This window comes from Podarcis raffonei, chromosome 15 (assembly GCF_027172205.1).
Source record: "Podarcis raffonei isolate rPodRaf1 chromosome 15, rPodRaf1.pri, whole genome shotgun sequence".
Lineage (NCBI taxonomy): Eukaryota > Metazoa > Chordata > Lepidosauria > Squamata > Lacertidae > Podarcis > Podarcis raffonei.
The window spans coordinates 24,482,882-24,510,584 of NC_070616.1; the positions used below are offsets into that span (position 1 = coordinate 24,482,882).

The following is a 27,703-nucleotide window of genomic DNA, read 5'->3' on the forward strand; positions in this document are numbered from 1 at the left end:
ACAAGTCACCATGAGCTGCTTCTCTTTCCTGCAGCGCAGCTGATCTCTTTCAGTGGCGCACTGTGCCGCTTTCCATGTTATGAAAGATCCCCAAGGCTGCTTCTAAGGCCACGGGGGGAATGTGCCACAAGGCTGCCGAGTAATCCCTCAAAAAACACACTTCTCTGGCTGATGCCTACCAGAGGCCCAAGTCCCTCCCTGCCTCCCCAGCAACCCGGCGCTCAAACAATGCCCCCTTTCTCCTCTGCTTTAGTAACAGGGTAAAGAGATTTTGCGCTAAGAGTGTCCTGGAATGTACACGACTTAGCAATGGGCCCAGAGACTCCACAAAAGCCGGCTGTAATGCCGTTATTGGGGAGAGTATAGGAGAGGCGAGAGAGATATCTGCAAGTCCACTCTTCGTCTTCCTTGCTTCCGGTAGGCAAATTTAGGTGGCAAAAATCAAGTTGTCATTGCTGCTAAGGAACTGGAAGTCCATCTTCTACAAGTCACCCAGAGATCTCCCAGCAGATCCTGATCTTCCTTCTGTCTATTCCTGTGATAGAGGACAGACATCTCCAGGGGGGGAGTGTGCTGGGAATGAGCACTGCATGCTCAGAGTGGTTGCTCCCTGGCTTTGCTGTTTTGGAAAGGACTTTGCAGAGGTCACTGCAAGGCAGGATGCCAAGGAGTAAGACGGTGGGGGAAATAAAAGTGGAGACCTCTGAACAGCAGGAGAAAGAAGCCAGTGCTCAGTCCTTTCTGCTGGCACTCAGCAGACAGCTGCTTCAATAACTGTGCTTGTGTCTTGCACCCGTAATGTACATGGCAAGATGCAACTGCTTCTGGAACGGAGCACAACCGCTGCCACTTTTAACACAGCTGCTGTTTTGGAAAGCGAGAGAGTCTGCTTTTGGGTAGTGACCCTTTCAGACTCTTGCTGTTCAGTTCCAGGCTGCCTTGGACAGAGAGAAAGAGTTTGGCAATCCTGTGCCTTTAAAACTGCAGTTGTCCATGCCAGGGCCTCTGACCTCGTCCTCCTCAGCTGAGTTGGATTAAGAAGTGGGGGGCGGGGGGGGGAGGTTGGTGACTTTAATGCTTGTAAATTCTTTCACTTCCCAGGAGCTGGCAGGCCTCTTGTCCCATGAGCCTGCCTGCCAGGAAGCCAATGGTCTTTGCTGGTGGTGGAGGCTACGACAAGCGCTGTTGGTTCAAGTGCCCAGTCAGGCTCTCTGTGTTAGAAAAATCAAGCCTTCGGCATAGTCCCCACTGTGGTCCTGGAAGGGAGCCCTCACTGCTGTCTTCTCCTTGCCAATGTGGTGAATATCAGAAGGCCAAAATAAGGGGAGCTGGTGTGCAGCCACGAACCGGATGCCGCAAGAGGTCGGGGGATGCAGCAGCCTAGGACGGAGCAGGGATCCTGTCCACGTTCCCCACGCCTTCTCCCACAACCATGAAGGACTACACAGAGGTCATCTTCCAGCCGGAGGTGCTGGATCAGAGCAAGGTATGTACAAAGGGAGGTCAGGGCATCACTGTTATGGGAACCGCCAGTGACACCAATAGCTCTTATTTACCAAGCACATCACCCTTATATATATAATTTATTGCCGCCCATCCGACTAGGGTGCCCCAGCTGCTCTGGGCAACAATATATTAAAACACAAAAACTCTCAAACATTTTAAAAAACCTCCCTGTACAGGGCTGCCTTCAGAGGTCTTCTAAAAGTTGTATAGTTCTTTATCTCCTCGATATCTGATGCAAGGGCGTTCCACGGGGTGGGTGCCACTACCGAGAAGGCCCTCTACCTGGTTCCCTGTAACTTCACTTTTCGCAACATGGGAACTACCGGAAGGCCCTCGAAGCTGGATATCAGTGTCCAGGCTGAATGATGGGGGTAGAGATGCTCCCTCAGGTATACAGAGTTGGTCTCTGTGCCTAGTAAAAAAAACACACTATATTTTTCTGTGCTCTTGTTCTTGCCATTCATGAAGAACATGCTTTTGCTAGTGCATGAGTTGTTGAAGCTGCCTTGATTCCCGCTTTCAGTTCCCCCTCCTCCCCACTACCTGGGTCTCTAAAAGAGTACACACATGAGCACGAAGGCATTGTGTAGTGCAAGAGGTGCAGTGTTGCACAATGGTGCTTGTGAGGTCCATTTTGAAAATGTAGATCATGGCTCCTGCGTGGACTAGAGAGTTGGAACGGATGACCTCCAGGATCCTTTCAAATTCTAAAATTCTATTTTTTTTTTCTATATCTTTAGATCAAAAGCAAATCCCCTTTGTGCTTTTGAATCTGTGCAAGATGTAGATGAATCAAGTGTTGGAGGGTGTGTGTGTGTGTTTCTCTAACACAAGGATAACTAACACTATGGCTGCAGATATTGTTGCATGACATCTCCCATTACCCCGATCAATGGCTCTGCTGGCTGTACTGATGGAAATGGAGGTCCAACAATATCTGGAGGGCACCACATTGGCTAACCCTGCAGATGTGAAACATGAATGTGGGAAGTGGCGGGAAAAGATACATGTTAAATGTGTATTTCCCAGCTGAAGTAACACACCTGACCATCTAAAGCAGGGTTTCCCAAACCTGGTTCTCCAACTGTTGCTGGACTACAACTCCCATCATCCCTAGCTAGCAGGACCAGTGGCCAGGGATGATGGGAATTGTAGTCCAAAAACAGCTGGAGACCCAAGTTTGGGGAACTCTGATCTAAAGGGTGAGGGGCATGAAACCAGTAAGTCCAGGGTACAAAATGGTCTAGCTGCAAGTGAATTGGGAAGTTAACAAGTACATCCCTGTTTACGTCTGTGGAATATTAGACGAAATAGGTTAAAGATATTTGGAAGACTGTGCACCAGTTGCTGGGAAATAATAGTAGGAAGGGGGCTCTGCTTTCCCACTCAGCCTTCCCACACTGGGCTTCCCAGAAATATCTGGTTGGACACTCCAGAAAACAGGATTTTGGACTAGATAGGCTATTGGTCTGGTCTAACAGGGACACCTATGCTCTTATGACTCACCTTAACAGCTTGGGATCAGTTTACTTGAACACTTCGATCTGCATAACTGGTTCTGTTACAGGTGCCTTGTAATGCTCATTCTGCATTGGTTAAGAAATCTGTCTTCTATTGGGGCAGCGCCCACACTTTGGAACTCCCTGCCTATTGACATCAGGCACGAGCCTTCACTGTATGCCTTTGGGAACCTACTAAAACCATTTTTTGTCTAAACAAGCCTGTCCAGATGCACAGAATGTTGGCACATGCTTTAATCTGGTTTGTAGCTCATAACTTGATTTTAATTATTGTTTGGATATTTTAAGTAGTTGTTTTTGACTACTTTTCTCTGATAATTTTAGTGTTTTTTTGTAAACTGTTTTGAGGATTGGTTACAATCAAGCAGTATATAGAAATTGTGAATTAATTAACAAATAAATTTCCTAATTATGCATTCTCAGGAGTTGTGGGGTAGGCAATTTAAATGGAGTTTAAAGCCTTTTGGAATTCAGTGGGATCATAACAATTTATTGGAGCGAGGACATTACTCATTGCATTATACTTAGGGATAGGGATAAATTTGATTCAGTTTGCATTTAAAACAAACCTGCCTAATGCACAACTGAAACACAGTCATCCTTTGAAATTTGTACTTCTCCGAATTTTGCAGTGCTGTTCTCCAGCCAAGTAATGCATACAAAAAGACATATATTGCAGTAAAGTGTGCATAGAAATGCATATATTTATGAAATTAACATACAAAAATGCATTGTGTTAAGATTGTTCTGCATAAATGTGTATATTAAGCAAAATTGCATGCAAAAATTTATATACTAGAAGAAATTTGCACTGAAATGCTGATTAACATTCATAAGGACTTTTCTATATATACGGTGTGTGTGTGTGTGTGTGTGTGTGTGTGTGTGTATATATATATATATATATTGCCAACTGATGTGGAAATGTGAAGAGCTGAATTTAAGATTGGATAAATGAGAAACCAAGATAAGATTAAATTGACAGAATCACCCATTCCTATTATGCACACAAGTAGGCTGATGTATATCATATAGCATATATGTATAGCATATGCCAGACTAGCATAGCTCCTAAAAGTGGACTGGAAAGAGCCTAGTTTATACCTCCGTTCATGGTTTCCCAGCCCCAGCTCCCCGCCCCCCCGCCGACCTGTGACATGATTGTGCCAATACTGACCCTCCTTGCAAAGCGGTTTTAAGGACCACTGAGATCATGGAGGCTTAGTTCTTTGAACAACTCAGAAATCTGACGTACAAGAGCTGTTGCTGGTTGGAGGGGATTGTGCCTGTGGATATAGCTGATATAGCATCATTATTATTCCTTATGGGCTAGGCTTATGTAAAAGCGCTTGCTTGCTCTCATTCTGATTCCCCAAAATAAACCCAATTATCACATTGTGAAAGTATGCAGGAAGGGATCCAGTGCGTTCCTTCCCTGATGAAAGCCACAATCCCTCGGTTTGAAGAACATCTGCCAGCAAAGAAGAGCAAGTGAGATGGAGGTGTAGTTTATGATCAACACACTCCAACTGTACAGTGGTACCTCAGGTTAAGTACTTAATTCGTTCCAGAGGTCTGTTCTTAACTTCAAACACCACTTTAGCTAATGGGGCCTCCTGCTGCTGCTGTGCCGCTGGAGCACGATTTCTGTTCTAATCCTGAAGCAAAGTTCTTAACCCGAGGTACTATTTCTGGGTTAGCGAAGTCTGTAACCTGAAGCGTATGTAACCCGAGGTACCACTGTATTCTATTCACAAGGCCAGACTGGCTTGCTTTGTAACCAGAGATTTCAAACTTTGGGAGGGAAATTCTGAGCTATACTTTGGTTTTGCATCAGACACGGAAAAATGCTCAGAGCCGCATTTTTCTTTAAGTATTTACAGCTGCTTTACTCTTAGTTACAGTTTTTTAAAAACAAAATTGCTCTGCCCTTCCTCCATAGAGATCAAGGGTGTCTAGTTTCTCCCTTTGCCCTGTTTTAGCAGCACAACAACCCTATGAAGTAGGAATAACCATCCCAAAGTCACCCAGGTTGCAAGCCTAAGTACAAGTGCAAATTTCCTGGGAGTAAGTCCCATTGAACTCAGTGGGCCTGAACCCCAAGGACACATAAACAAGGATATGCTGCCAGTACGATACATAGCTGAGTAAGAATTCGAACCCAGGTCTGCCCTGATCTGAGTTTGACATTCTGTCTACTACATCAGCTGAAGTCAGACAGTGGCCAATGGCTGCCTAATGCCAGGATTCTCACCAAAGACCTTGGACTAGCTGGGCTTTGGTGTGATCCAACCAGGGTCTTCTACTGCTGTCATTATCAATGTACGTGGAACTAATTAAGAGGATTAGGACAGCAGTAGGGGCAAGAAACTCGGTGAGACAGTGATTCAGCATTGAGCAGGAGGCTCAGAGAGAGTTTGGAATCAAAGAAAGCTTATTTAAATGAAGTTCTTTGTGTTGTAATACTCCTGCCTGATCCTTAACAATAATCAACGCCAACTGAAACATGATGGCAGCGGTTTAGAAATAGAACCCAGTTGAAGCAGCAAAGAAATTAAACAGAAAAAAGCAAGGATTTTTAGATCATGGGGAGAAGCCTGAAACCTCCAGCACCACTGAATTTCACTGCATTTAATCTAGCCCAGGCATGGAGGTGCTGGAGAGAACAGTTTGAATTCTATCGGGATCTTGCCTTGGAGAGAGAGAAAGACAAGCATAATGACAGCTGGAGAGGAGCAGTGGCTGCACTCCAGCACAGCCGTGTCAGTGTCTGGTGGTCTTTTCTGACTTCAGCGTGGCCAGGAGAGGACATCACTTCCTCCTCCACCGGCTGTGTTGGCTGCTGGGGCTTGCCCCCGGTTGCAGCCAATCGTAGGTGAATCCGGGGGCATGGTATGGTGGAGTGGACTAGAGAGAAAACTTATTCCCTCTAGCCTATTCCCTGGCTGTAAATGCCAGCTGCACCCAGGACCCAGCCTCAGTAGACCCTGGCTTCCCCACCCACCCTAAGCCATAGCCCCCACCCAAATAGTGACCATGGAGGAGTAGCCTCAATTTGATGTACATAAAGCATGGATCAGCAGCCTAGTTATTATCTGGAAACCCTCAAGAAAGCTGTGCATTTGTATCAATCCCAAACCTTTGAACAGACCCCTAAATCACAGCCATTACCCGCCACCAGCCATTGATGCTGCAGTATGTGACCTATCCCGAGCCAAGGTTTTATTGGTGTTTGATGTAAAAAATGGATTCTGGCGCGTAGAGCTTGACACAGAGTCAAGCTATCTGACCACTTTGGCAACTCCTTTTGGCATATATCGTTGGCTGTGAATGCCAATGGGCATCAACTTTGCCCCTGAACTCTTTCTGTGTCGACTGAATCAGGAGCCTGAAAATAATTGCTGATGACATACTAATTGTGGGATAAGGAGATAGTGGAAAGGCGGCAACAAAAAATCATGACAAAAAAGTTAAGCATGTTTTTTTGGAGAGGTGCAGAGATAGAAATATGAAACCAAACCCTGATAAAGTCAGGTTAGGACTAAAGGAAGAGCCTTTTATTGGCCACCTGTTGACAGCAGAGGGTCAGAAAGCGGACCCAGCAAAAGTAGAAGCAATCTGGATGATGCCAAGACCTATGGATGTTGAGTCCAAAGATTTTTGGGAATGGACCACAATTTGTCTTGGGACATTTCAGGGCATTCCAAAAGCAGCAGGAATTTGATCATCTGACATCTTCACCTGCCTATGCCCAGAGCAAGGGGAAAGCTGAATCAGCCATCAAAATAGCTAAGATAATTTTGACCAAAGCCAGAAAAGCAGGGGCTGATGCAAATCTAGCTATCCTGGACCACCGGAAATAACCTTCACAAGGTTTGGATGGAAGTCCAGCACCACAGAGACTGATTGGTCAAAGGACAAAGACTACCAATGAGGGGCCACTTATAATGCAACCAGAGGGCTGCAGCAGAGGATCTGAACTGATTGAACAGAAATTAAGACCGGCATATTAATATGACAGTGGCAGAGCATATGCATCTGTCTGCCACCCAATAGCCTTAAAAACTGCTTCCCCCAAAATTCTTGGGAAAGGGAGAAGTGTGTGTTTTAAGTATGCAGACATACAGCTGGATTCTAGAGCCAAAACAGTATAGAGGGCCTTTCAGACAGGTGTTTATTATGGAAAAGATGCTCCTCACCTATGCCATTTTTATTTTATTTTTATTTTTGCAGTACCTGCACAACACATTTGGCATCAAAATGTCAGCCTCTATTCTGGCCCCAATTTAATCCAGATTTACCCTCTCCGGGGGAGATCTGATAAATGGAAAAACCTGTTGTCAACATCCTGTTTGTGATACCTGCATAAACTGTGTTGCAGTGGTTCTCAACCTGTGGGTCCCCAGATGTTGTTGGACTACAACTCCCATCATCCCTGAGCTCTGGCCTTGCTAACTAGGGGTGATGGGAGTTGTAGTTCAACAACATGTGGGTACCCACAGGTTGAGAAAGGCTGGTTTACAGTATTAAGCCCCACCACAAACACAGCCTTGAAGCACCTGGATCATATAAGTCAGCTCACCCTTGGGCTATGAGAGCCAGTGTGGTGTAGTGGTTAAGAGCAGTGGACTCGTAATCTGGTGAACTGGGTTCGCGTCTCTGCTCCTCCACATGCAGCTGCTGGGTGATCTTGGGCCAGTCACACTTCTCTGAAGTCTCTCAGCCCCACTCACCTCACAGAGTGTTTGTTGTGGGGGAGGAAGGGAAAGGAGAATGTTAGCTGCTTTGAGACTCCTTCGAGTAGTGATAAAGCGGGATATCAAATCCAAACTCTTCTTCTTCTATACCATGTTAAAGAAGCTGGCATAGTGAAGATGAGGGGGGCCCATCCCCTGCGGCAGCTCAGTGGTAGAGCATGCAAAAGGTCTTAGATGCCATCCTCAATGCCTCCAGGTAGGACTGGAAAAAACACCTGCATGAAACAGCAGAGAGGCACTGCCACTCACAGTAGACTGAATTCAATGGGCCAGTGGTCTCACTCAATAGTAAAGGCATCTTTCTATGTTCCTAAGTAAGGCGCTGTGTAATCTAGGCCTCACAAAATCATCTTATTGTTCTTCTTTGCTCTACTGTTCACTACTAGAGGTGTCTTAGGTGAATGCAGCTAGAAGAAAAGCAATTGAGGGCCAAGTTGGAGATGATGTCTTTGTCTTTGCTTTTAACTGTGCAGGTGTTTGTTTGTTTTTAAAAAATTAGATGGGGGCATCTGATCATTATTGGGATCTTAGAAGAAGGCAAGAAGGAAGGACGTCATCCTTTTCTCTCCCTCCGCTTGCAGATTGGGGTGTGGCTTGCAGCAATATATATGTACATCTCACTGGTGCTTGGTTTCCCCCAGGAAAATGCCAGCCCCCTGGCTCCACCTTTGCCGCGGTTCTTGCTAACAGAATTCTCCAACCCCGTGTTTGAGGAGGACGGCGAGGCACCAGCCCAGAGTCAGCCAGACGTTGAGAACAGAAACAGCACCAAACTCTCCGCCAACGGCTTTGGTATCACCAACTGGGGAAGGAGGGAGCGGGTGAAGACATTGGCAGGGCCCCACTAGGCAGATTTGTGTTTGAGGGTGTTAGCATGAGTGAAAAAGAACAAGTAGTCCAGTGGGGGAATCCTTTCAGGGCAAAGGTGTTTGGGGAGCCTTTTGAGCCATAGGCCAGGGGTAGAGGATTATCTTTTTCAACCGGGGGAGGGGGCACAGTCCCTTCTCGGCAAACTTTCAGGGGCTACATGCTAATAGCTGGAAGGGCTAGAGGCTCAGGTGTGAATTTTACCTTTGTGCTGTAGATTAGCAATCCTCTACATCCTACGCGGGACGCGGGTGGCGCTGTGGGTTAAACCACAGTGCCTAGGACTTGCCGATCAGAAGGTCAGCGGTTCGAATCCCCGTCGCGGGGTGAGCTCCCGTTGCTCGGTCCCTGCTCCTGCCAACCTAGCAGTTCGAAAGCACGTCATGTGCAAGTAGATAAATAGGTACCGATCCGGCAGGAAGGTAAACGGTGTTTCCGTGTGCTGCTCTGGTTCGCCAGAAGTGGCTTAGTCATGCTGGCCACATGACCCGGAAGCTGAACGCTGGCTCCCTCGGCCTATAGAGCGAGATGAGCGCGCAACCCCAGAGTCGGTCACGACTGGACCTAATGGTCAGGGTTCCCTTTACCTTTACCTTTACCTTTACATCCTCCAACATCAAAGCAAGCAAGAATCACCTTCAGAGTTCAAGGACACATTCCAGCCAGACAGAAACACTTGAGGAGGGTGCAAGGGAGGGACAATGAAGGATGTAGCCTGAGGACAAGGAGGGGTGCCTAGGGAGATTCCCAGGAGACAGTCGGTGATGGAGAAACTGCCAACCAAGAGCAGCAAGCAGTGCTGCTAAGCTACAGAAGAATGAATTTATTATTTCGGTCACAGACCAGTTCCAGCCCACATACAATATCAAGGAAGTCATAAAACATGATAGGGATACATTTGAATTTGCAATTAGGTATAACAGGGACAATACAGATATGGCAACAGTTAAAAAATATATAAATTAAAACTTCATCACTAAAATATAACCTAAAATTATCATTTAAGGCCTTAATCATTATGATAGTACAGCTTGTCCCCTAAGTTTTATGGAAAACACACAGAATTTGGCTACCCGTAATGTGATCTCAGGATCCTTGTCCTCTACCAGGGATTTTAGTCATTGAAGTTCAGATTCATTTGGAGATTTTTGCATAGCAGGGGTAATATATACCGAGTGTTTATCCTCATAGAAACGGCAGCGTAACAAGGCATGGAAGACAGTTTCTACCTTCATCAAGCCGCAGGGGCAGACTCGTTCCGCGTATGGTTTAGCCTCAAATCTGCCCTGCAATAAGGCAGATGGCAGCAAAAAGCTACAGAAGAAGCGTGTGCAGGATGCAGTCATAGGTAACATCAGGGACTGATCCAGTCAGAACTGTTGCCTGCTCCTCACCCACCACTACCATTTAGCATCTTACCACTTTTTAAAACTGCAAACTGCCTTGGGTGCATTGCATTCATAGTAATAATAATATTATAATAATTTATTATTTATGCCCTGCCCATCTGGCTGGGTCCCCCCAGCCACTCTGGGCAGCTTCCAACAAAACACTAAAATACAATAACCTATTAAACATTAAAAGCTTCCCTAAACAGGGCTGCCTTCAGATGTCTTCTAAAAGTTTGGTAGTTATTTTTCTCTTTGACATCTGGTGGATGCAATGTCATCTGGTGGATGCAATGAAAATAAATAAATAAATAAATAAATAAATAAATAATAAGCAAGCAAGCAAGCAAGCAAATAAATAAGCAAGCAAGCTAGCTAGCTAGCTAGCTAGCTAGATGGCCAAATAGCTTCACTTGTCTGAGGCAACTTCCTATGTTCCTGTTGCAGGGTAGTGTGGTGGTGGTACAGGGGAGGATGCTGGGAGGTTTCTGTGCCATGACTGTGACTCTCCACTCCTGTGCCTGCAGCCCAACAGGTCCGGGACATGGCAAGCAGGAAGTTCAAGCCAGACTGCAAGTTCTCCTGGCTCTGCGTGGCCATTCTCAGCACGGTGCTTCTCCTCCTCCTGGCCTTATTGGTGGGCATCATCATCGCCTCCCGTAAGTTCCAGGCACCAAGACCTGTCCAGAATTCCTCCAGAGGGGTGGGCCCCTCCTGCTTTCCCCAAAAAGTACTTCTTTCTGCCCTCATCAACCAACCAACCCCCCCCCCAACACCTTTTAAGGCAGAGCTGGAAGATCTAATAGAAGCAGGGATAGTCAACAAGGTGCCCTCCAGATGTTTTCTATAGTTAGTTAGTTAGTTAGTTAGTTAGTTAGTTAGTTAGTTAGTGCATTCGTCTTCGCCATTTACATCCTGTTTAGTTGCAGTAGTCGTGTACAAGGACTCAGTGCAAGATGAAAATCATTTAAAACTATGAAATTCAGTATCTGGCCTCCTTATTTACTTCTTATAAGCTGTTTATGAATAATTATTAAGATTTTACTAATTATAACTTAAATAGCCAGATACAGGATAAAGGAAGTCTTTTATTTGGTTGGTTGTATTGTTGTATGTTATGCTTATTGTATGTTACGTTCACGTTTTATGAGGGTGGATTTCTGTATTGGGGGGTGGGGGTTTATGTTATGTTGTAAATAAAATTTCCAATAAAAATTTAAAATTAAAAAAACAACAACTATGAAATTCAGTTAAAATGCCTTCTGGGGTTTTTAAGGAAGTCTTCAGTAAGCACTGTAGATTCAACGGGGAGGGGGGCCTCGAAAGGAGGTTCATAAAAATTGGCCCACAACATTGGATATAAGCTGTGTGTCTGAGCCATGTTGTGGGTCTCTTGTCCAACTCTCAGCACCCATAACAAACCACAGTTCCCAAGATTATCTAGGGGACGCCATGGTTGTTCCAAGTGGTATAATACCACTTTAAATTTATAGCACAGGCTGGGCCATGGTGGCTCTCATGAAGTCCTCAGTGATTGGACAGGGATATAATGACTCACACTGCTCCCCGCCCCCCAGTGAAGTGTAGTTTCCCCCCTTACAGAGCTGCAGTTCTCAGCATCTTTAACAAACCATGGTTCCCTGGGTTCTTTGGAGGGGAAGCAATGTGCTTCAAATGCATGTTGGATGTGCTTTGAATGTACATTTGGTCCACTGTAGATGGGCCAAAGGTCTGGTTCTGAATAAAGCAGCTTCCTAACTCTGCTTGAGGGTGGAGAGGCAAACCTCATTTCCCATTGCAGCTCTTCTCATCCCTTGTAAATTCTCTTTCTATGGCAGCAGAGCTGAAGTCCCACCATCCCGTCAAACCCTCGCTCGGGGCTTCTCATGCCCAAACCATCACCGCTACCTCAACTCCCATCCCCAGGACCTCACCAAGCCCCCAGCCCACAGGGACGCTGTCCCTGGGAGGAGAGTCGCCTGTCACCACAACGCCAGCACCTCGTGAGTAGACAGCTGATGTCAGAGTTGTTTCCCTGCCCGCCTTTATAAGCATGAGCCCTACCCATTGTGTGGGGGGTGCCTGCTTTCCATTTGGTACAATGAACAGCCACAGAGTTGAGACTCTGTTACCCACCCCTGACAGGTGGCCCCTGGAAAGTTGCCCAGAAGGGAATGTGGCCCTCAGCCTTCAAAGGATTACTCATTCCTACTGTAAATCCACTCGACGTGTCTGTTACATACTGAAGTTCTCACCCTGGGCCAGCAGGGGGATACTGTAGATAGTTTTCACTCAGGTCCACATATGCAAATAAGGAATTGAATATGATGTTCAGTGATTGGATAGTTACAGAAAGTTGTTACTGTTGCGTTGTAGTGGAGCTCTATATAAGCAGGCTGGCTGAACCCTTCAGTTCAGTTCTGTTCTGGGTCTGTGAATAAACAAGAGCTGTTTGAAGAACCGCTGTGTCGTCTGATATGTTCACCCACAACTTAACAGTGTCATCGTTGTTGTTGTTGTTGTTTTCCCCACATACAGTATGTGGAGGGATCCTGCTTGGCCCCAAGGGCACCTTCAGCTCCCCCAATTACCCAGCCCCCTACCCCCCAAACATCTTGTGCAAGTGGCACATCCGGGTGACGGCAGGGATGGCAATCCAGCTGAAGGTGGAGGAGCTAGACATTGAGAGTTCTGCCTCATGCCTGTACGACCGGCTGGAGATATTCAAGGAGCAGGACGCTTCCTCGTTGTGGGATGGGAGTACCAGGTAAAGTGCCATCATCCTATTGTTTATTTCGAATTGACTTTATTTTTAAGTGCACTGTTTTGCTGCTCTGTCCTTTGGGAGGAAGGGCAGGATATATCCTCTGACCATTCCCGCCCCTTTTCCCTCCCAGGGGGCCATGGGAAAGAGCTAGCTATTTTTCCCTTGGCTCCCTTTTTAAACAGGTGGCTTTTGCAGGTACTGTGGCTCCGTGGCACCGGCAACGATCAACACCAACTCCAGCCAGCTTCAGGTCATCTTTGTCTCAGATGACAACATTGCTCCCTCGGGCTTCACTGCCTGGTATCGGGCCGTTCTGCCCAGTGAAAGTAAGTGAATCCAGGTGGTGTGGAGGTGGCGGGGGCAGAGAGCAATTCTCTTAGGGGGTTGAAAGAGATCCTTCCAAACGTTTTATTCCAAGTACTGGGTAGTGCTGGTGATTTGGGGAATGTATTATTACTTGGTTGCTAGACCCATTGACTTGCCAATCAGAAGGTCGGCGGTTCGAATCCCTGCGACGGGGTGAGCTCCCGTTGCTTGGCCCCTGCTCCTGCCAACCTAGCAGTTCAAAAGCACGTCAAAATGCAAGTAGATAAATAGGTACCACTCCAGCGGGAAGGCAAACGGCGTTTCTGTGCGCTGCTCTGGTTCGCCAGAAGTGGCTTAGTCATGCTGGCCACATGACCCGGAAGCTGTACGCTGGCTCCCTTGGCCAGTAAAGCGAGATGAGCGCCGCGACCCCAGAGTCGGCCACAACTGGACCTAATGGTCAGGGGTCCCTTTACCTTTACCTAGACCCATTGAAGCTAATGGAGAAGACTAAATTAGGATTGTTCATTTCAGTGTGATGAACCTAACCTAAGTTAGGCTCATTCATTTCAATGAGATGGCGCTTTTGACCAGTTCCAAAACAAGTCTCAAGCCAGTTGGAATCCTTAGCTTCTTGTCCTCCAGGGGTGTTTGTCTCTTCCAGAGAACTGTTCCTGGGATGAGTTTCTCTGTGACCAGGGGCTCTGCCTCCACTCGGCCTACGTGTGTGACGGTTATCACGACTGCCATGACAAGAGAGATGAAGCCAACTGTAGCACAAAGCACAAAGGTACAGTCTGCAACAGCCAGCGCAGCTGACCCCCAATGTTGCTGTGGGGCAGTGGCAGAAGAATTATTGGTGGGAAGGCATTGCAAAGGGGAGGCAAATGCCAATACTGGAGAAATGAGCTCCAAACCAAATTGTGAGCTTCCCTTTCTATGGGTGGAGCAGTTAAGAACATCCAGAATTTCTCTTTATTCTGGTCCACGTTTTTACTGGAGCTGACCTAATTTGCACCTCTCAGGTAAATGCATGGGATTGTCCCCAGGGCTAATCTCCGACCAGAGCCGGCCCAACCATGACACAAGGTGAAGCAGCCGCCTCAGGCAGCGGAAGTACAAGAGGTGGCGCTCTATCTACCCCACTGTTTCCATTGCTGAGAGGGAGGCATTCCAACTAATTCTAACCCTCTCAGAGCTACCATTTCCAGAGTTCCTTCAGAAGAGTGATTGACTGTTAAACCACTCTGGAAATTGTAGCTCTGCGAGGGAAATAGGGGGTTGGTTAACTCTCATCACTCTTACCATACTACAGTTCTCGGGATTATCTTGGGGAAGGCATGATGGCTGTTTAAAGTGATATGATACTGCTCTAAAAGAGTAGTTCAGACACAGGAGGGGGGTGGGCTTAGCACTGTCTGTTTCAAAATAGATTTGGGGAGGGGGCTTCTATGTGAAGTGGTTTGGCCAGGTTCCCAAATCTGTTACTGGAATCTGAGTGGACATGCTGGAAACGAGGAGTTATCTCCTGCTTGGACTACTGCAATGCGCTCTGTGTGGGGCTACCTTTGAAGGTGACCCGGAAACTGCAATTAATCCAGAATGCGGCAGCTAGGCTGGTGACTGGGAGTGGCCACCGGGACCACATAACACCGGTCCTGAGAGATCTGCATTGGCTCCCAGTATGTCTCTGAGCACAATTCAAAGTGTTGGTGCTGACCTTTAAAGCCCTAAACTGCCTCGGCCCTGTATACCTGAAAGAGCGTCTCCACCCCCATCATTCAGCCCAGACACTGAGATCCAGCGCCGAGGGCCTTCTGGCGGTTCCCTCATTGCAAGAAGTGAGGTTACAGGGAACCAGACAGAGGGCCTTCTCGGTAGTGGCGCCCACCCTGTGGAACACCCTCCCTTCAGATGTGAAGGAAATAAGCAGCTATCCTATCTTTAAAAGACATCTGAAGACAGCCCTGTTTAGGGAAGTTTTTAATATTTAATGCTGTATTGTTTTTAACATTTGATTGGGAGCCGCCCAGAGTGGCTGGGGAGACTCAGCCAGATGGGCGGGGTATAAATTATTATTATTATTATTATTATTATTATTATTATTATTATTAGTTCAGCAGTATCGCTGCACAACTATTAAGAGTGTAGGACCGCTGTCCTGTTTTTCATCTGAAATAGCTATGGGAGTTGCAAAGAATTTGCCTCTCATTGTGAGAAGGAAAGTACAATAGGAAAAGAGAAAGGAGAGAGAGAGAGAGAGAGAGAGAGAGAGAGAGCAGAGGGAAAAATTACTTGGATATCCTTCTCTCTGGTGCCAATAATGCAAGCCCATCCATCACCACAATATGTGTGTTTCCTTACAGGTTGTGGAGGGACCCTCACCAGCATGGAAGGGCAATTATTCTCCCCAAATTACCCACAGCCATACCCACATCTGCAGGTGAGTGGCGACTTGAGATGTATTGTGGACCAGAGCAGGGGGACGCATCTTGCCCCACACTACCTTGCATGCACCCAACAGAGCTGGGCAGTGATGCTTTTACCTTGCAGCAATGCAATGCCCTAATAAGTGGCAGAATCTGAAGCAGTCCAGTGTCAGTTCTTGGAAAGCCACTGCAACTGTGGGACTTTTGAGAAATTTTCAGTAGAGCACGCATGGTAGTTCAGACCCTGCAATCCTCTAATAATAAATGTGGGCATGTGAGTGGGATGGATGTGTAAATGTGGCTTTATAATAATAATAGAATAATAATTTATTATTTATACCCTGCCCATCTGGCTGGGCTTCCCCAGCCACTCTGGGCGGCTTCCAACAAAATATCAAAACACCGTAATGCATCAAACATTAAAAGCTTTGGCCCACCCTAGTGGCAGAATGTAGCTCCTGGATGAATGCTTGCATGGGAATGTTAAGATTCTCCACCTCTGTATTGTTAGAGGCTTATTGCATTGCTGAGAGGGGAAGAGTCACATGTAAAAGAATCTCTGCCCAGCCCTTGGGCTGGAACGACGTTTGCACACAAGTTCAAAATGTAGCAAAGTTCCAAAATCTAAATTTGTCCTTGGGGGAAAGGACTGTAGCTCATTAGCAGAGCTTCAGCCTTGCATGTAGAAGTTCCCCGGTAGGTTCAGCCCCCAGCAATGGAGGTTTGTCCATTGGGGCAAATGGGACATTGTCATAACAACCTCAGCCTGCTCCTTATGAACCCCCATATATATGCCTGTCTTCTTACTTACTTCCAGCCCAGTGGACAGCATGGACTATCAGCTTCCTCCTATTTGGTCTCACTGTTTGTTTATTTTTTGTTTTATTTTATTTAGAGCATTTGTGCCCCATTCTTTAGCCAAAGGCACACCTAGAGTGGCTTACATACAGCCTATTAAAGCAAGACAGTCTTCTTGCAAGCTTACAATCTTAAAACAAAACAAAGCATGACACACAAGGAAAAGGAACAAGAAAAACCAAAACTCAAGCACTGATTCTGGTTGCTCTGTAATGACCTGCTGGCACAGTTTAGCGGCAGGAGGAGCCTGATATAGCTGGTCTTATAGCAAAGTTGATGGGATGAGCTCCCCATCTTTCTCACTGATCAATGGCTTCAGTTTTGAAAGTCAGCAGCGGGGAGGATGGAGGCAGAACTAGAGACTAATTGTCTGTGCCTCTCACAGACTCTGCCACCTGCCCCACCAGAATCAATGAGCCCCAGCCATTGGTGGTCTCCCCAGTATCCCCAGGAAGGTCTGGGAGAGAACTCCCTGCCTGAAACCCTGGAGAGCAGCTTCCAATCATTGCAGACAACACTGAGCTTGGGATAAGGCAGTTTCCTGCATGTCTCTGAGAAGGCAGGAGATGTCCCAGGAGAGCTGCTGCCAGCCAGAGCAGACAATACTGAGCTAAATGGTCCAATGGTCCGACTCAGAATAAGATGGCTTCCTAGGAACCTGAAATCTGAGTAGAAAGAAACCCTCCATAGTCCAGCTCTTATACCGCCAGGCTGAGCCACACTAGGAGCTCCCCTATCGTGTACAGTAGACCTCCCAGGCCTGCCTTTCTCTTCCAGCTCTGCCTCTGGCATATCTCAGTGCCCGTGGGCCACGTGGTGGACTTGCATTTCCACAACTTCAGCCTCGAGTCCCAGGAGGAGTGCAACTATGACTTTGTGGAGGTGTACGACAGCGCTGGGATGGGAGCAACCAGCGTCATGGGCAGGTATGGTGGTCTTTCATCCCACCCACTCACCTCCCAGTAACGGTAGCGAATTCAAACTGTTACCATGGTCAGAACCCAACAATTCCCAGAAGTTTCATGAAAATATATGGAGAGCCTGACTGCAGAATCGGGCCAAAGGGGGCCAGTCCAATCCAGTGTCCTATTTCCATGGTCAACCAGATGAGAAGTCCTCTTTTAAAGCCATCCAGATTGATGGCCATCACTACATCTTGTCACCGTGAATTCTGTGATTTAGCCCTGCACCATGTGAAGAAGTCCTTCCATCTGCCTGTCTTGAGTCTTCCAACCTTTGACTTCATCAGATTTCCATAGGTTCTAATATTTTGAGTGAGGGAGAAATGCCTTTTTCCTCTCTGCTTTCCCCACAATGCCTTTCCCTGTCCACTGTGAATAATGTATTCACATGTCAATGGAAGGTTTTCACCAGAAGAGGGAGCCTCTGGCCTAGGTCTATGCTGCAATCCAGAAACCACTAGCACAGTAACCAGTGTGGCAGCACTCAGGTGACACAAAGGGACCAATCAGGTCTTCCTTGTTCTATCCTATATGCAAATAGCAAACTCATTTTCTGAGTGTTGATCCTTTTGTAGTCCCAGTGGCACCATCCACTCTCAAGAGCGGGTGATCAGGTCTTTCGGAGGAAACCCCAAGGTGCGCAGAATTGCCATATATAACCCTCCAGGACGTTGAGTCCCCAGACTGGATGCACACCTTCCCATCTGTGCTTCCACACCAAGTCATGTGATCCGTGCAAGATCACAGAGACCCAAAGATGCCACATTGAGACCATAGCCCCAATAAAAGCATTTTTTCCGGCCAATATCTGTGCGTGAAATTGTGTGATATCACAGCACCTAAAATGGCCACCAAGCTCTCATGGGAATGTCCCAGTTTTTCCAGGGCACTTGCAGGGTGTGATGTATTTAAAGGGGTGAGAGGAAATTAAAGGAGAACCCCTCCAAAATAAAACACACTCAAGCCCGTAGAATACTGAGCATGCTCAGTGGGAACAGAATGCTTAATATGGACAGGAATGGAAAACCAGGTGGAAGGGGAATGGAATAGAGTACCCTAGAACATGTTATGTTTGGAACCCTGAGCAGGAGCATTTCACGCCGCAACATTTTACTACAGACCCCAGTTGTAAAGCCTCTGATCCTGATCTGGTCCTTAATCAGAGTGATTCATCACTTCATGCAAAGCCAGACTTCTCTCTCTGGCTGGGCCTCCATAGTCTGTCTGCTCAGTCAGTGCTTGCTTTGCCTCCAGATAACCAACCCCAAACAACAGCAGGTGTGTGTGTGTGTGTGTGTGTGTCCCCATATTTAGAATTGGGTGCTTTGTTAAAAGTCAGTTTCCCCTTCCTCTTTTTGCAGGTTCTGCAGCTCTAACTTGCCCCCTGTCCTGACCTCCTCACAGCACGTCATGACAGTCCTCTTTGTGGCGGACGAAGGAATAGCTGACAACGGGTTCTTTGCCACTTACCATGCCCACAACGCCACGGAAAGTAGGTGATGGTGGCTCCTGGCACCTTTGTCTACCGCCAGCTGAGGTAGAATGGGCCAGCCAGCTCTCTCTTCAACATTTGTTTACCACCAGCCCCTGCTTACATATTAGCTCCTGGAGCTTCCCCCCTCCCCACATGGGCCTCAGAAAGGGGCAGCACTCTGCCCATCCTCAGAGGCACCCTCCCCTTTTAAAATTGTTGCCTCCCATTATAAAGAGAAGACACTTTTCCAGAGCTCTGGGATTCCAGCCAAACTTCCTTAAATTGGGGGGGAGGGGGAGGTTGAACTATAAAGACATTGTGGTTTTAAAACTAGGCCATGTTTTTCCCCCTACCTCACCACCAGTCCCAGCCTTGATATCCAGCCTGGTGAAGCATTCTGGTGCACCCAGAAGCTTGCGCACTCTTCTGTAACATTACGGTTGTTTGCAGTAAAGGGACTTTGGAATCTTTCAAATCAAGAACGGTAGCTTGACCCTTAGATGTGCATGCTGGCGTAACCTCCTGCTCTTCCTCTCCTTATCAGCATGTTGGGTGGGCTTTTTCTCTGAGAAAATCCATGCGGAGGGTCGGGAAATGTTTTCCTTGCTGTTGAATAAGTGGGGGTGGGACGTCATCCCTGCTCCCCGAATGACTGCTGGCCTTCCCTTCTGTGTCTGTTAACAGGAAGTGTTAGAAGTCACAGTGTCTGGTCTCCACTGTTACTGGTAGGGCTGCAATACAGGAGGCCAACAGTTGGTGGCGCCAGAGCCAATGATGGATAAGAGACAGAGCCCATGTCAGGCAGATCCAGCTCATTCTGGTCTTGTCTCTATCCTCCTCTCTGCTGAGTTCTACAAGGGCAGCGCTGAGACTAAGGAGGAGGTTGACAGGACTGCTTATAAGTAAGAAGGCAGGCAGGTAGAAGAAGAAGAGTTTGGATTTGATATCCCACTTCATCACTACCCCAAGGAGTCTCAAAGCGGCTAACAATCTCCTTTCCCTTCCTCCCCCACAACAAACACTCTGTGAGGTTAGTGGGGCTGAGAGACTTCAGAGAAGTGTGACTGGCCCAAGGTCACCCAGCAGCTGCATGTGGAGGAGCGGGGAAGCGAACCCGGTTCACCAGATTACGAGTCCACTGCTCTGAACCACTACACCACGCTGGCTCACCAGCGTAGGGTAGGGGCTAGCTGAGGTCAGATTGAGGCCGATACGGTCATCTCCCATTTGCCCTAATGGGACCAGTCTGCACTGCACTGCTATCCACACATTTTCTCTTCTGCCTCTGCATGCTCTTCTGCCTAGAAGCATGCTTTTTCTTAAAATGAAAACAAGGTGGGGGGGATGAAAGAAGGAATATTCAGGCAGAGGGTTATGAAGGGGGCCAGCTGCCACCCATAAGAAGCTACTTCCCCAATAGCAGAAAAACTCCTGCTTTCTGCCACGTCAGTCATGGAGCTTTGAGGAGGGGCCTCATTCATAAAAGCCTCGAGGTGGCACTGATGGTGCTGGATCTGGGGGCGGGAGCCGGGGGTCATCTCTTGGGAAGGACTGCATTTGTTTGTTCTCAAACTCTAGTCCTCCTGGGATTACATACATTTTGGCAGTTAGGGTTTTTCTGTGTGTGTTTGTTGTTTTCCATAATTACTACTTAGCCTTACAGCAGGAAAATTCCGTCCAGGGGAGAGGGAAATCTCTAAGCGGGAATGCCACTGACCTCAAAGCTTTCGTTCTCATGTGATTAGAGGAAAACTCACATCTGACTCCAGGCCAAACTTGTGAACTGCTAAACTGTACAACTGCACACACTAGGCATGGATGAATCTGTCAATTTCACTTTCTCTCCCTTTCTCGTTCTTATAATCTTATGCAAAGGTCAACACATTTCCACAGCAATTTGCACTAAAAGAACAAAAAGCTCGTGAAAATTTATCAGTATTTTAGTGCGAATTTCCCCAAATAAATGCATTTTTGGGTGCAGTTTTGACTAATGTGCACATTTTTGCAAGCAATTTTTCCTAATACAATTTATTGTCTTCATAAAGGCGTGTCTTTTATGAACACTTTCCTTTACTATATTGCATCGCAAGATTCGGAGAAGGGTGAATTTCACAGGACACTTGTGTTTCATTTTGTGCATTGCTTCAGGAAGTGCAAATCAGGTAGTTTCTCATTAAGAGACAAACAAAATCTAATCCCACCCCCCACCCCAAGTTCCTTGCTTCCTCATCAAATGATGAGGAGTTCCAGGACAGAGTACCATCCAAGTGCTTCTCGTCGGCCAAATTATTCCCTTTACGCTTTGGAAGAATTTTCAAGTTTCTCTGAAAGAAGAAAAGCAACTGGGAATTCCAGGCTCCCCTACCCAGATTTAGTGGCCATTTTGTGACAAAACTATATAATGGTGCTATCTGTGTTGACATGTAGATTAAGGGGGGGAAAGTAAGCCTTGCAGAGGTGAATTAAAATAAGTTTGTGTTAAAGCAGTCGCATGCTGCTTTAGAAGTTCCCCATCCCTTAAGGCTGACGCTGCCATTTAGCAGTGTGTTATCTACCGTATTTTTCGCTCTATAAGACGCACCAGACCACAAGACGCACCTAGTTTTTGGAGGAGGAAAACAAGAAAAAAAAATATTCTGAATCTCAGAAGCCAGAACAGCAAGAGGGATCACTACACAGTGAAAGCAACAATCCCTCTTGCTGTTCTGGCTTCTGGGATAGCTGCGCAGCCTGCATTCGCTCCATAAGACGCACACACATTTCCCCTTACTTTTTAGGAGGGAAAAAGTGAATCTTATAAAGCAAAAAATACGGTACCTAATACTTCTGCTGTCCTCTCTCTTGCCTTTCTCAACCCCTCTCCAGAAACATGCAGCCCCCTGGATTTCTCCTGCAGAAATGGCGAGTGCCTGTCTCAGGCGTTGGTGTGCGATGGCTGGCACAACTGCCCGGATGGGAGCGACGAATTCAACTGCACCAGCCTCACCTATGCATCTTTTGGTAAGCGGCAATTCTTTCCTCGTGAAACAAGATTCCTAAAGTTGAGGTCCTGCACCAGTTGTTGAAAAAGGGCTGCCCGGTCATGTGAGACTGAGTCATAAATAAGAATGGGCAAATTTGCCCATTGTGGTGCCCCCCGGTTTCTCATTTCCCCTAACCTAAAGTTCAGCACTTTAGATTTCTGCATTGGTTTGCAATTTTAAAACAAACACCCTTACATTAAATTGTTAGCATTTCCTTGCACATTTATCCCAATATACCTATTTTTGTATGCAATTTTGTCTAATATGTACCTGAGCTGAATCTGAAACATTGCCACACAAACACGCATATACCTGCACCTTTTCCTTCTACCTGCAGAGCCGTCCTGTGAGCCAATTGAGGTGGAGATGTGTTTGGGTCTCAGTTACAATACCACCTCTTTCCCCAACATCTGGCTGACCATTATGGATCAGCAAGAGGCAGAAGAGCATCTTGAAGACTATATGGTGAGCCTGGAGGAAGGTGGGGAAAGGGATGAGGGAGAGCGATGGGGGTGGGCGCTGGACCCTTGGCTTGGGAGGAAGGCAGGGAACATCAACAGAAAGCACCTTGCCATGGAGTGGGGAGCAGGAGAGAAAGATCTGGCCCAGCAGGACAACACCCCTCCCACCACTTTAGAAAAATTGATAGATTGGTTCCTGGGCATGTGGGAGCCCTGAAAAATGCCCCCCACCAAGCCTGTTGGCCAGTGCCTATCCTTGGTTCTAGGTCAGCTGGAGCCAGAACCAGGAAAATGACTCCCTTTCTGCCCCTTTGCTCATTTTATTAAAAAAAAAAATTATAAATCTATGACATCACAACTTCAGGCAACAATTCTAGAAAAGAAGTTTGACTTAACCATAATCCACACAGTGCACAGCCATTTTCTATGTGTTAAAAGAGAAAATTCGCAAATGCACTAAATGCATCCACTTAACAACAACCCTCAGGAGTGCTTAGCCAAGGAGGTGTCTCAGTAATAAACCTAACTGAAATAATTTTTGGAGAAGCAGCGGTTGTATTGCAGCTCTCTGACAAGTCACGTGACAAGGGGTCCCACATATCTTCAGATTTGTCCCTCCTGCTTTCGCCCGTCATTGGCGTTTTTCTTTGCAGATGTTTTTCAGCTAGAGCAGTAGTTCCCAGACTTCCCCCCCCCCACACCCTATAAACTCATTCTCAGTGCCTCCTATCCTATAACACATTGTTCAGAACAGCAGTTTGCACAATCCGCTAAGGAAGATAACACAATAACAAAGCAGCAGCAATTAATTACACATTTATTCAAAGCCCAATTAAAACTCTTCAGTTTTCTTGATTCAGCAAAATTGATGCACTTAAAATCATAGAATCTTAGAGTTGGAAGGGGTCCCAAAAGTCATCTAGTCCAACCTCCTGCAATGCAGGAATCTCAGCTAAAGCATCCATGACAGGTGGCCAGCCAGTGTGGTGTAGTGGTTAAGAGCAGTGGACTCGTAATCTGGTGAACCAGGTTCGCGTCCCCGCTCCTCCACATGCAGCTGCTGGGTGACCTTGGGCTGGTCACACTTCTCTGAAGCCTCACACACCTCACAAAGTGTTTGTTGTGGGGGAGAAAGAGAAAGGAGATTGTTAGCCGCTTTGAGACTCCTTAAGGGGAGTGAAAGGTGAGATATCAAGTCCAAACTCCTCCTCCTCTTCCTCCAACCTCTGTCTAAAAACCTCCAAGAAAATCCACCACCTCTCATGCGAGTCTGTTCCACTGCTGAACAGCTCTTACTGTCAGAAAGTTTTTCCGAATGTTTAGTCGGAATCTCCTTTCTTGAAACATGAAGCCATTGCTCCCTCCTCCACGTGACAGCCCTTAAGATATTTAAAGGTGGCTATCAAATCTCTCCATCTCCTCTTTCCCAGGCTAAACATACCCAGCTCCTTCAACCGTTCCTCATAAGGCTTAGTTTCCAGACCCTTGATCATCTTGGTTGCCCTCCTCTGCACATGTTCCAGCTTGCCAACATCCTTCTTAAATAGTGGTGCCCAGAACTGGACACAGTATTCCACTTGATCCTGTGATATTGAGATTCCTGCATTGCAGGGAGTTGGACAAAATGATACTTGGGACCACTTCAAATTCCATAACTCTGTTACCAGCTTCTCAAAGTCTGATGCTCACTTATAGCTCCACTGCCCCACAGCGCCCCCTTTGGGAACCACTGAGCTAGGGCAAGAGACCACCATCTCTGCATGGGGTACTTCCAGGGATGGGCTATCAAATGCAGTATTAGGTACAGTAAACCAGGCTTCTTCAACCTCAGCCCTCCAGATGTTTCTGGCCTACAACTCCTATGATCCCTAGCTAGCAGGACCAGTGGCCAGGGATGATGGGAATTGTAGTCTCGAAACATCTGGAGGGCCGAGGTTGAGGAAGACTGCAGTAAACCATTCACTTTTTTCCAGGAGTAGTGAGAGAAGGGCTAATCCAATACCTGACAAGTGCCTTTCCCTGCTGCCCATTGCTCGTTCTTTTTCAGATGCTGAAGGACTTCTCTTGCTATCCATCTCTGCGCTTGCTCCTGTGCAGCCTCTTTGTACCCAAGTGCACCCCAGACGGGGGCATCCTGCAGCCGTGCCGCTCCGTGTGCCTGGCAGCCGAGCAGAGCTGCCAGCAATCCCTCAGCCTTCTGGGTCTCCCGTGGCCCCTGAACTGCAACGTCCTGCTAGATTCCAACAACCCTTTGGAGTGCTTCCTGCCATAAAAGGGGCTGCCCCGCTCCATCCGCAACCTCTATTTCACGTGCCGTGTAGCTGAATGCTCCTCTCATTGCCCAGCTTGGTGGGAGACCCTTTGGAGGCCGCCAGTTCCCGAGCAGAAGTTCCCCATCAGAAGAAATTCTTCACCAGAAGACCTTGGGATCTGAGCTACAATGCTTTGTAGGCCATCCACTGACGAACGTCTCTCCAAGGAATCGGTGGAATCTGAGCAACAAGAGGACAATTTGCAGTTTGGGGTTGAGTCTTTAGATTGTAAGCACCTTGGGTCAGAGGCTGTCCTCATACCCTTTGTAAAGTTCTATGCGCCTTGATGGTGCCCATATAAATAACTTGGATAATAATATATCAGAGGCTACAGGGGGCTTCCATCATAATTAGAGCTGTAATATTTAGCTGATTTGTTTTTAAATCTTTGTGGTTGGTTTTAAAAGGCATTTTTTAAAAAAAGAAAAGATTAATGTAAATGGTTTTTACTGTACATACTGACAAGTCCATGGCTTGTGAGCCCTTTCTTAGAAGGGGAGTTCTTTCTTCTCTCTTATGTGGGAGCAAAAGCCTCCTGTGAGGTTATGCCTACAGCAGCACATGTGCTAGGAAGGAAGGAAGGAAGGAAGGAAGGAAGGAAGGAAGGAAGGAAGGAAGGAAGGAAGGAAGATTTGCCTACCAGGATTATGTTGTTAAAATGCAAATTCATTCAGATCATAGAACTTTAGGATTGGAAAGGATCCCAGGGGTCATGTAGTCCAACCCCCTGCAATGAAGTTGATTGATTCGCTGATTAAAAGTCATACAATTCATCCACAAAAAGTTCCTTTATCTGAGTGACAACCCTAATAATTCTTGATTATAACCAGCAAAGAAGGACATCTTCTTGTTCCGGTTAACGCAGCATCAGATTGCACTATACATAGTAGTTTAATGGATTGTGATTTTACATTAATCTCCCATTTCAGCTCTGCCCTGCGCTCATGAGTTAACTGTGCATGCATTTAAAAAAGACAAAAAACCTTCAGAATTATTTGTCAAAGACAGCTGAATTTAGCATCCTCTATAAACCATGCAAATCAAGCAAGACTTTTCCTTATTTTGCAAAATGCATTCCGTCTGTGCTCATTATGAGCGGGTGTGGGAGGAGACATCCAGAGCCCTGAATTCCAATTCCTGGAACATTGCAAATCTTATTCAGCCACCCACGTGACTTATGAGATTTCAGTGGGCTTTTATACATCTTAAGGACTAGGTGCTTGTTGCTGTTGTTTAATGAAAGCTGCCATTCTCAGGAAGCTGAATCCTCCATCCCAAACCACATCCTGTGAGTTTTCTGTGCTTGCATGTAATTGTCAAATGCGCCCAGCCCTTGTGGCAAAGCCCTGCTGAAAGTATTTCTTTCCAGAATACATCTGGTTTAATAATGCTTATGCAAAGATTATGAAGACTTCAGAGTTGCCTCATTTGGAGATTGAGCTATTACAGCAGCGTGCTGAGGAGTGATTGAAACAACACAGACAAAACTTCTGGGAGCTTCCAGTGTTCCTTGTAGCTGAAAGCAGATGCTTCAGACCTGCGGGTGATATGGAATTACTCTAGCTTGCCCCTCCAGCACCCACAACAATTGACAGGGTTGCACAATTTATTTGTTCGATCTTAGTGGAATGAAGTGGTAGTGTGGTAGAAAAGGCTGTCCTACTTTAGACTGCAGGTGGCGGCTGATCCCCTTAAAAAAAATAATCCCCAAGCAAAAGAGGAGCGGAAAACAACCCACAAGAAAGCTAGTGTGTAAGGGAAAGAGCTTCATGTCTTCCTATGCTAGCTTTCCAGTTAAAAGGAGTTTATAATGCAAGGAATTCCTACATACATGTTATCCCTCCACCTGCACTCTGAAGTGGGATAATAATAATAATAATAATAATAATAATAATAATAATAATAATTAATAATAATTTATTTATACCCCGCCCATCTGGCTGAGTTTCCCCAGCCACTCTTTAACCACTTGATTTCTCTTCCACCTCACTGCCAACAGTGTGGAGTAGAGGTGAGAATGCCAGACTAGGACCTGGGAGACCAGGGTTCAAATCCACACTCAGCCATGAAGCTCACTGAGCGACTTCAGGCCAGTTGCTGACTCTCAACCTAACCTACCTCACAGGGTCGTTGTGGTTATAAAAATGGAGAGGAGGAGGAAGAACCATGCATGCTCTTTCAGCCCTACCTGGAGATGCTGGGAGTTGAATTTAGGATCTTCTACATGCACAGCAGATGCCCTGCCACTGAGCTTCAGCCCTTCCCTGCAGAAACCACTGTCCCTGGTACTGCAGCATTTCAGGCTTCAGTTGAGAGGATACACAGTTCTTGGATTCCTGTCATCAGGAATTCCCCACCCACAGAAAACTGGCACGTCAGCCAAAGAGATCTAGCCTCACTTTTCACACTTGTGTGCAATTGTTCTGAAAGAGCATTTGAACCTGTTAAAAAGTCCAACCTGCAACTAAATGGTCCTAGGAGCTCTGTACCACCCATGTGTGAATTACTTCACCTTCCATTCCATCCCTGCGCAGCAGCCTCTGAGATCATCGGAGCCCAGCTTAAATCTGGGAAGCATCACCCCAAGACAAGGGAGGAGTTTCTACGGAAGGGAGCTGGCGGCGGCAGCGTCTGCGAAACCAATCTGGGAGCAACGCCCATCCAGCTGCTGCTGCTGCTGCTGCTGCTGCTGCTGCTGTCAAAGCAGAAAAATGCTCAGGGACTTCTAAGCAGGATCTGGGTGCCAAATCCTGTCCATAAACTCTGCAAACAAGTTGTGGGTGGGATTTGTGCCTGTGTTTGTGGTACACTTGTGCATGTGCCAGAGGGAGCAGAGATCAGTTCCCACCCCTTGCTCTCTATCATAATACTAGAATGAAAGAAAGCTGAATAATGAAAGGTTCCAGATGGACGAGAGGAAGGAATTGGTCACACAGGAATCTGCTATCCCAAGAGGCAGCCAAAGAAGATGAGGCAAATTCGTGGAGGTTCAGGCTTACCTGGGGGCTTCTAGCCACAATGGCGACTTCTCAGGGTCAGAGGCAGTGATCCTCCAAGTACCTGTTTGCTAGGC

The 27,703-nt window shown here is 46.8% G+C and overlaps 1 protein-coding gene across 1 annotated transcript; it reads left to right on the plus strand.

Annotated features, from left to right (window-relative positions):
• Window positions 1-718: 718 nt before the first annotated feature.
• On the plus strand, window positions 719-25,674 carry MFRP (membrane frizzled-related protein). The gene is given in 14 exon segments (XM_053367203.1): window positions 719-1,389; window positions 1,391-1,486; window positions 8,425-8,575; window positions 10,566-10,697; window positions 11,880-12,041; window positions 12,577-12,805; window positions 13,001-13,131; window positions 13,776-13,901; window positions 15,478-15,554; window positions 17,176-17,324; window positions 18,722-18,852; window positions 21,700-21,834; window positions 22,195-22,322; window positions 24,366-25,674. Coding segments are annotated over 14 exon segments (1,911 nt in total). The 5' UTR covers window positions 719-1,350; the 3' UTR covers window positions 24,591-25,674.
• The last annotated feature ends 2,029 nt before the right edge of the window (window positions 25,675-27,703 follow it).